This window comes from Podospora pseudoanserina, chromosome 4, assembly GCF_035222485.1.
Source record: "Podospora pseudoanserina strain CBS 124.78 chromosome 4, whole genome shotgun sequence".
Classification (NCBI taxonomy): domain Eukaryota; kingdom Fungi; phylum Ascomycota; class Sordariomycetes; order Sordariales; family Podosporaceae; genus Podospora; species Podospora pseudoanserina.
The window spans coordinates 3,392,187-3,401,627 of record NC_085923.1 but is presented as its reverse complement, the minus strand read 5'-3'; the positions used below and the strand labels follow the sequence as shown (position 1 = coordinate 3,401,627).

General features: G+C 54.1%; 4 protein-coding genes across 4 annotated transcripts; 2 read left to right on the top strand and 2 right to left on the bottom strand.

The window, feature by feature from the left end:
• Window positions 1-218: 218 nt before the first annotated feature.
• On the bottom strand, window positions 219-977 carry QC764_405530 (uncharacterized protein; the record flags this gene model as incomplete). The annotated part of the gene is made up of 1 exon (XM_062946846.1): window positions 219-977. One exon carries the CDS (start codon window positions 975-977, stop codon window positions 219-221), a length of 759 nt encoding a protein of 252 aa, XP_062800885.1.
• A 539-nt stretch (window positions 978-1,516) lies between these two features.
• On the top strand, window positions 1,517-2,717 carry QC764_405540 (uncharacterized protein; the record flags this gene model as incomplete). Its single annotated transcript, XM_062946847.1, has 2 exons — window positions 1,517-1,753; window positions 1,912-2,717. Exons 1-2 carry the CDS (start codon window positions 1,654-1,656, stop codon window positions 2,715-2,717), a joined length of 906 nt encoding a protein of 301 aa, XP_062800884.1. The 5' UTR covers window positions 1,517-1,653.
• Window positions 2,718-2,976: 259 nt separating this feature from the next.
• Window positions 2,977-3,870, bottom strand: QC764_405550 (uncharacterized protein; the record flags this gene model as incomplete). Its single annotated transcript, XM_062946848.1, has 1 exon — window positions 2,977-3,870. One exon carries the CDS (start codon window positions 3,868-3,870, stop codon window positions 2,977-2,979), a length of 894 nt encoding a protein of 297 aa, XP_062800883.1.
• Window positions 3,871-5,008: 1,138 nt separating this feature from the next.
• Window positions 5,009-9,364, top strand: QC764_0070560 (uncharacterized protein; the record flags this gene model as incomplete). Its single annotated transcript, XM_062940636.1, has 3 exons — window positions 5,009-6,226; window positions 6,282-6,602; window positions 6,668-9,364. The coding sequence occupies 3 exons, from the start codon at window positions 5,009-5,011 to the stop codon at window positions 9,218-9,220; spliced, it is 4,092 nt and encodes a 1,363-aa protein (XP_062800882.1). The 3' UTR covers window positions 9,221-9,364.
• Window positions 9,365-9,441: the final 77 nt, after the last annotated feature.

The following is a 9,441-nucleotide window of genomic DNA, read 5'->3' as shown; positions in this document are numbered from 1 at the left end:
GCAACCTGGCGAACATGACACAAAGCGGCAGATTCGCAAATGATGCCTGGTCATGTCAATCTTGGTCTTCGAATTGCTATGTACCCAAGAAAAGCGCTAGCTAAGATATCTAAACCTAAGATACATGATAGCAGAGTACCTGGACAAGTCACCCCAAACCTCAACATTTTGCCTATGATCCGTCGTGAAGCCGTATCAATCAACTGAGTACCTCGCGTCTAAAATATACCCATGTTTTTGACAGCATCTAAGTTACGCTTCGCGCCAGAAGTAGATGTGCTCGTGGAACTGACAGTGCCGGCGGTTGAAGTTGTGGTGACAGAAGGCACGTTTTTGTCGGCCTTGTAAATCCGAATGAATCCAGGACCGCCGCAAAAGGTACTGGGATTGCCTGTGCAGGGCGAGTTGCAGCTGGTCTGGTTGGCAGCCCACTCGCCGCCGACATAGGAGCCGCACCAGCACTGGTTGCCGTTTTGAACGCCGGCATAATCGTAAAAACGGCGATAGCACGTCTGCCAGCACTTGGGAACGCTCAGAGACGAGTCTCCGTTGGGGTTGAAGTTGACGTCAAGAATGGGAAGCTCCGGATCCTCGACATAGCAGCCCATGTCAGTCCAGGCTGTCGGCGAGGGCCCTAGAATGGGCGCGGTGGTGGTCAAGCTGCTCGTAGTTGTGGTTTTGCTCGTAGCCGGCAGGGTGCTGTTGATCTTGGTCCATGTGATGACGCAGTACGAATTCCATTCGTACCACGGCTCGCAGTTGAGGCCGACAGATGGATTCCAACGACTGAACTCCTCTGGAGTAGCCTCGAAGTAGTCGCGCACCCACTTGCAAGACCGGCCATCGTCATTGTTGAACCAGTCGGCACAGTCAGAGGTGGTTTCTGGGTCGTATGGAAGTAGAGGGTAGTCGGTGCATCTCGCTCTGCGTGCGAGAAGCGACAGCCCAATGAAAGACAACAACCAAGAGGTCTTCATGATGTTGACGAAGATGACGAAGTGAAGTTGACCGAAAAGATAGATGGAGTGGTGCAGGCGCAAGAACACCAGAACCTGACGCCAGGAGGGAGAGCTGAGCCGGTCAAAAACAACTTGAGCAACGTTCAATGTGAACGCAGACCTCTCTATTGAGTGGAGGGCTGGTAGGTTGTTGATGTCTCCAGCTTACCCCCGGCTCCCGAACTAGGTAACCTAAGGTACACACAGGTACCGAGTCGGGGCCAGCATCATTGTCACGACGAAGTATCCCAGTGAAGCTACCAACAGGCTCGCTGATACCACTTACCTTACTGTCAAATGGAACGATAGTCTCAGCCAGGAATCCATAGCATCTAGTAGGCAATGGAAGAAAAAAGACAGCCCCGAGCCTTGCCACTCTAGCGAGGTAGCGAGCCGGTACCAACCGAATGGAGGGGCGGACTTGGCAGGGGCGCAGCCCTACGGTATGTAACATCAGGACAACCAACAAAGATAAGAAAAAAATTTAAGTCTAAAAAGTTCCCGTCCCTTGTATGAAAGGGCAGGGCTTGGATCTTCGTCTGATGGATCCAATGAGACACAATTTAGGAAGGTGACTTTTGCATCGACACTGAGGACTTTTCTGTCCAACTGCTTGTTGCTAAATCTGCCTACCAAGTACGACCACACTCCCCCAATGCATCCCCAAGAGCCTCCATCATCACGTTGCGTTGTATTGGCGCATATGTCTACATGCTTGGCATTGACTGTCAAGCTAGGTAGCCATTCCCCGACAGGTAAGTGGTTGATGTTCTAGGCACATAGATTTCTTCCTCGGTCGACTTCAGTCTGATATCACCAACAGAACAGGCCTATTTTCTCACTTAGTAGTTCCAACCAACTTTTCGTTCGCTTCCTCCGTCGGCCCCTGTTCCCTTCATTTAATTCAAGTCAGCCCGAGGTCTAGCCCAACGCTTACCGACGGAATCCATGAAGTCGGCTTCCACACACTGGACGACCACAATCATGACCACCGCCACCGTTGCGACGTTCCACCCCTTCCCCCGTCTGCCATCCGAGCTCCGGGCTCGTATCTGGGAGCTGAGCGTCAAACCCCGCATCGTCGAGGTGCGCGTGGTCCACCATGACCCGAGCCCCGTCAAGGTCACCGATCCAGACTCGTGGACGGACGCATGGATGAAGAAACGTCTGCCACCAGTGCGCCACCTTCGTTCCCACACCCCGGCGCCGGCTCAACTGCACGCTTGCAGTGAAGCCCGTGAGCACCTGAGCAAGTACCCCAACGGTGGATACCAAAAAGCCTTCTCCGAGATCATGACCACCGCTACCGACGGGTTCGACCCCGTGCCCGAGGACGACCCGCAGGGCGAGCGGAACCGCTATGTCTGGTTCAACTTTGGCATCGACGTGATGTCGGTTGGGGCGACGGATCTCCACGACTTTCGTGCTGTTGCTCACCAGGTCCGACGGCTGCGACTGGAGAGGGAGCTCTCTAGCGAGTATTTCTCCTACACCGAGTCGAAATTGTTCAGGAAGTTTGGCAACCTCGCCGAGGTTCATCTGGTCTGTCTGGACGGTGTGCTGGCGGGTTATGGGGTTACGAATGACATTTACTTTCCTTGCGGGCCTGAGAATGTATACTTTGTCGATCCTGAAGATATGGGGGCCAAGGTGATGAACAGCGTTGATTTGGATGCCATGATGGATGGAGAGTGCGAGGAATTTGACAGGACGGAGTGAGGGGAGAGTTCCATGTAGATGAGACGTAAAATGACGAGTTATACCTGACTGATGAAACGTTAACAGTTTGAGACGGAGAATCCCCTTCTAGGCCATCAGTACCTGATGTATTTATTTACATGCATATGCTAATGAGAAGCGAAAGCAAACTGTCTTGAAGAAGACTCCCATCCAAATCTTTTCCCCGCATCAAATCCAACTCCTGCCATAAAAACGATGATATGACCAGGTGAATGGACTTGAAGAAGTAGTAAAGCACCTAACGCCTTCGGCAACGGTTTGTCCGGTCGCTGATATTCTTGTACGATCTGAGTACTTGCCAGTGGTCTCGGGCATTAATATTGGCAGCATCACCCCGATAATAAGTATTAAGCCAGTTCCGGACGCGAGTGCGGGTGTCGGAAGGGTTATTGGGGCTGTTGATGGTACCCTCCCAGTCGACCGTCTTCCACTGCCTCTCGTCTGGATCGACGCCGGCGGGTGGTACATAGCCGTCGCGATAGTACGGACTCGGGCCAAAGTTCTTTTCCCAGATCGTAACACCGGGGAGAGCGTTGCGGGCAGCGGGGATCAAGTGACGGCCGTGGTCTGCAACACGAGCTGTGGTGATCTTGGACAGCGTGTCGTCGACGTTGCGGAAGGCTTGCGCACCGGCGGCCGCTCTCACGGCTGGCTTGTTGTAGTTGTCGTTCGTGATCTGGCCGATCCGGTAGATGAAGTCGTTGTGATTATTGCGTCCATGCTTGACCGCCTTGTATCCCCTGAAGTTGTAAGGGGGCCGCCCATGGTCTCTCCAAGTCCAGAGACAGTTGGTCGCAGTCCTCTCAACGTCCAGAGAGCCGTCCGCCCTTGTAGCAGCCTGTGTCACGCCGGCCATTCCCGGCCGCAGGTTGCCCAAAAAGAGCTGGAAATCGTCAAAGTTGCACTGGCGGCGTCCCTGTCTCCCCCGGCAAGGCACCCAATTGCCTATACATTTGGATTGGTAGTTGTTCCAATTGCTGCATTGATAACCAATCTGGCGGTCTGCCTCGGGATTCTGTTGATCGATGAGATAGGCCTGAAACAGCCAAACCCTCTCGAGGCAGTTTTGGTACCCCCCTGCCCACACAGACGTGATGAAGAAGGCAAGAGTAAGGGCAAAAGGGATCTTCATGATGTAGGCTTGTCGTGGTGGTGTTGTTGAATGGGGGAATAGAAGAAGACGAAATGGAGATACTTTGGCACGGTCTCAAGAGCCGGAAGGCGAAGAAAAACCTCAGGGGCAAGTGCGCGAGGTTTTGATCAGGGACAAACAGAGACAGGTTCTAATAGATACCCAGGTACGCAGGTTCCTTCACGGCTGGCTTGCCTTGTCGATCTCTGAATGACCAGGAATTTTATCTGGGTTGAATATCTGGAAGTACACCGTACCTAGGTACCATACTCATCGAACTTTGACATCTTGGATTCCATCCCTGTCCAGGTGTTGTTCTCACATCTGGAAAAAGCCTAAGCTAGGCACCCCGCCCTCTATCATGAACCTGGGCTTTCCCGTCTCATGTTGCAGTATGTCATTACAACAACCAACAGACGGTCTGCCAACATACGTGAAGGCATATCCGTCGGTGAATCTGTCCCTGCAGCACGGAAATGTAACGGTCAGCGCACCAACACAAAGCCCAACACAGTCGAAGGGTCCCCATAATGCGACCTTACCCAGTACCTTGCTGCATGGCCACGTCTTGGCGCTGATAGCTCCTTTTTCACAGGTGCATGAAATGATCGGTGGATATGACATTTAACGAATTGCGCCTTGCCGAAATCCATCAGGAATGAAACGTGGGACAGTTACATGTGTGTACCTACGAGCAACTGGCATCCTAAGTCCAACCTACGTACATTATGAACGTGGGAAACAACTTAACAAGCGATGCCTAAAGAGCTGGGGTAAATGTGGCGATGCTATCGGAATGATACAGTCGACCCATCGCTCGTGTGAGTGCTCGCAACCCTCCTTGACATGGGACTGGGGCACTTCTCGAGTGTCCACAAACTCGGGGCTGTTACTAGCTCGAAGTTGTTGACTGCGGTCAGCTTCCAGGTTGTCACTCACCGTTGCACTTGTCTTCATATTTCATTATCTGCTGCTGAAGACCTTGGACCTGTCTGTGTCCTCCACGGCATCTCTCAACATCTCCATATTGCCCTCTTCTTCTACTCCAACTACACTCATCACCCTGTCTTGCATCATCATCGTCTTCTAGGTAGTGCGGGACACTCCTCCCCATCGGTTTCCGGTCTCGCGTATCATTATGAAGGCGTTTCTATGCGCCCTCGTAGCCACAGGGGCAGCCGGGGCCTTGGCAAACGACGTATCCTCCTCTACTCTCTTCCATCCCGTTGTCAACGCCCGGGAAGTGGAAGATGAGCTCGACAAGTGGCTCTCCGCAGTACAAGCGCAGCCTATCGAGGCACTGCAAGCATGTCCTATTTCCTGCCGTAAGGCGGGCGAGGACCCGTGGTACCTGTTTCCAGATGTGTCTCAACTGACATCTTGCAACGAGACCATGTTGCTAAACATGGTCGTCCAAATGGCCGAGGACAAGGAGACGCCTACCGTCATCAGGGCATGCACAGCAGACTACGACACTTCAGGCTCTGTGAAGGCCGCCTTCATGCCGGACGAAACCCGGGCGTCCTTGTGCACAACCGCCAACAAGGCCTTGGAAGTAACCTCTGTCCACATTCACCACCCCGGCAAGGCTGGCGACTTCGCGGTGAACCACCTGTTATCCGCTGGTCGCCAGGTGAAGAGCTACCTCGCGTCTCAAAAGCCGTCATGCACCAACAATGCCATTGCCTTTGGCTACTCGCAAACGTCACTCATCGGTCTTTTCGCCGGCGCCGAGGTGCACCAGCACGGTGTGACATCAGATGTGCTTGATGCTTTCCTCAAGCATGCCCAAGACAAGTCCATCTCGGGAACTACTGTGGTGCAGCTGTGTGGAGCCAAGAACCGAGGTGCCGACTACAGCATCGGCATCGTGGCCAGCAGCGCCAAGAATCTCGAACTTGTCCAGGAGGTGGTCAAGACATGGGCCGACGGCAAATGTGTCTCCCAGGCGGGCGTGGGTGTGGACTGGATGACGGTCACTCTACGCGTTCCGAGTCCCGTAGAGGAACTGTCCAGGAACGGCACCATTTCGAACGGCACCAGCACCTCTCACCAGTCTAGTCCTCGTGATCTCGTCGGCCGCTCTGCGAGACTCAGCCCGCGGGCCGACTGCAGGTTCACCACTGTGCAAGCAGGCGAGGGTTGCTATGCTGTGGCAGGACGATGCGGGATTTCACAAACCCAGCTAGTATCCTACAACCGAAAAGATCTTTGCCAATCGCTCATTTTAGGCGAGCGAGTCTGTTGCAGCAGCGGCACTTTGCCCAGTACCCTTCCTCCCGGAAACTCGGACGGCACGTGCAAGACGCGCCAGGTTGTGTTGGGCGATGACTGTGGTTCACTGGCCAACAAATGTGTAAGTCCACTTCCTCTGTGACCGCCAAACGAAGACTAATGAAACGACCTCGTAGGGAATCTCTGGAGATGACTTTACCAAGGCCAATCCTCAGAGCAGCCTATGCTCCACCCTTGCCGAGGGTCAACATGTGTGTTGTAGTCAGGGGAAGTTGCCCGACTTGAGGCCCAAGAAGGGCGCCGACGGCTACTGCGCTGTGTACCGAACCAAAAGAGACGACAACTGTGCCAAAATCGCAGCGAGCAACATGCTCACCGTGACTGAGCTCGAGAACTTCAACAAGAACACGTGGGGCTGGAACGGCTGCAAGCTGCTGTACCCCGATTTCACCATGTGTGTCAGCGACGGAGCTGCCCCCATGCCTGCTATTGTTCCCGTAAGTGCCCACAGACCGGAAAGCACTCACTCACTCCATTCCAGATACTGATATCTTTGCTTCAGAATGCAATGTGCGGACCGACCATGAACGGCACCGTCCGGCCCCCTGTAGGGACCAACATCAGCACGTTAAACCCGTGCCCCCTCAACGTATGCTGTAATATCTGGGGGCAGTGCGGCATGACGGATGACTTTTGTGTCATTTCCAAGTCAGAGACGGGTGCTCCGGGTTCTTCGGCGCCGGGAAAATCAGGGTGCATCAGCAACTGCGGCAGAGACATCATCAAGGGTTCCACGCCGCCGGCCAGGTTCAAGCTTGGCTACTTTGAGGGCTGGAACTTCAACCGCGAGTGCTTGACCATGGATGCCAGCCAGATCGACACCGACACATACACCCACATTCACTTTGCCTTCCCCAACGTCACGCGTGGCGACTTTCGCATTGAGATCACGGACCCCCTGGTGAAGGAGCAGTTTGAGGCCTTCAAGCAGCTCCAGGGTGTCAAGAAGATTGTATCACTTGGCGGATGGGATTTCTCTGCTTTGCCCGGCACGTTCGATATTCTACGCGAAGCTGCCCAACCACGCAATCGCGACGTGTTCAAGCGGAACATCATCTCCTTTATAAACGAGCACAATCTAGATGGCATCGATCTCGACTGGGAATACCCAGGAGCCCCTGACATCCCTGACATCCCCGCTGACGATCCGGTCAATGGTCTTAACTACTACAGACTCTTGGCCAGCATCAAGCAGGAGGTAGGCACGTCCAAGACGGTCTCGTTCGCAGCCCCGGCGTCCTTCTGGTACCTCCGTGCTTTCCCCATCAAGCAAATGGCGGAAGCTCTGGATTACATCGTCTTCATGACATATGACTTGCACGGCCAGTGGGATGCTGGTAACAAGTGGACATCTCCCGGTTGCCCGAGTGGCAGCTGCCTGCGGTCCCATGTCAACGAGACCGAGACCAAGGACGCACTTTCCATGATCACCAAGGCTGGTGCCCCCTCCAACAAGATCTTGGTCGGTGTGACGAGCTATGGGCGGTCTTTCAAGATGGCCCAGGCCGGCTGTGATGGTGAGAACTGTCTGTTCACGGGCGATAACCGCAATTCCCAGGCCGCCAAAGGCCGGTGCACAGCATTTTCCGGCTACATTGCCAATGCCGAACTAGACGAGATCATTGCTTCCGGCAGGGTCAACAAGCGATACACAAAAGAAGGCTCCAACATCATGGTGTACGACGACACAGAATGGGTGGCCTGGATGGACGACGAGATGAAGGCGAAGAGAACAGAGTTCTACCACGCGCATAACTTTTTGGGCACGACAGATTGGGCCGTAGACCTTCAAGAGTGGATGGATGGGTCTGGCAGCATCACGGACGACACCGAGGACAAACTGATCTACGAGGAGCTCCCTGCTTGCACAGGGCAGTACACCACACTCAAGCAGCTCGAGGACCGTAAGGGGTCTATTCCGTCGCACTGCCTGGAACAATACATCGTCGATGTCCAGGTTGCCATTTTCGACGGCGCGCTCAAGAAGTACCAGAAGCTCATCGATGATGGCTACGACAAGAAGTTCTCGGTTTGGGAGGGCTATGTCAAGGAGCAGATCCCCGGGCAGATCAAGAATTTCATGGCCACCGACAAGGTCGATAAGTACTTCAAGTGCGGCGAGATGAAGACAGTTACCTGCTGTGACACATGTACCAACGCGTGGTGTGGAGCCGCGTGTGAAAGATTTGCTGGCTGTAAGAATGGAAAGCAAATGGTACCCAGGGACAAATGCCCCAGGGTCGAATTTGATCCTGAGCCGGGCTTCAACAGTAAACACCCCAACACCACTTTCACGCTGACCGACCGGGACGGCTTCTTCAAGGATATCTTTGACACATGGGGCATTGAGAAGGACTGGATCAGGTTTGCCAAACGCCAGATGTCGCTCGCCAACGGGTGCCAGTTCTCGGACGCGGACAAGGTCAGGGACTGCATCAACTGGAACAGTATACATTTCCACGACTTCCCCACCATGGACAGCGGCAAAGTGAGGCTCAGCAACCCCAAAGACGTCATTACCGAGGCCCTTCCCGGGGCGCAGGACCTGCTCAACCGCTACCGCGACATGAAGGTGTTTGCCGAGTTTGAGCACGACATTGAAATGTCTGACCTTACCGACGCTGGCTCGCTGCCGGCCTTTGCCGTGGAAGAGGCTGTTGCACAAATGGACAAGATTGTCGAAGAGGCCAAGGAGATCGAGAAGAGGAGGCGGGAAGAATTCATCCTGAACATGATCATGGGTTTCCTATTCTTCATTCCCTTCATCGGACCTACCGGAGGCGGTCTCATTGCGACGAGCGTGCGTGGGCTGCTGACGCTCATTGGCGTTGCCGGCGAAGTCGGCGTGGCTGTGTACAGCGTCGTCAAGGACCCGGACAACGCATTTACCACTGTCGTCGGCACGCTGTTGGGCATGGGCTTCAGCCGCGGCGGCTTTCGGGGTGCGGCCAACACGAGGCGGGGGATGAGCTCGACGGAGTACAACAGCCTTGGTAACATCAAGCCCAAGCTTGACACAATTGGCAATCTTCGGGGTGGCATGTGTGCTCTGTGAGAGAGGAAAGCTGTGAGTTGGCGGGAGGGTGAGAAAAAGGGGTGAATGAGTTGGATGGATGCCATCGCTGTGCATCTTACCTACCTATGTATGAAAAACTGAAAGAGAAGACACTGTAAATAAATAAAAGCGACAATTACCCACCACCACTGTCTCAACGACTGCCCGATGTCCTGCAAATGTCAAGACAGAATTCAAGCCACAAACCAACCACCCCCAGA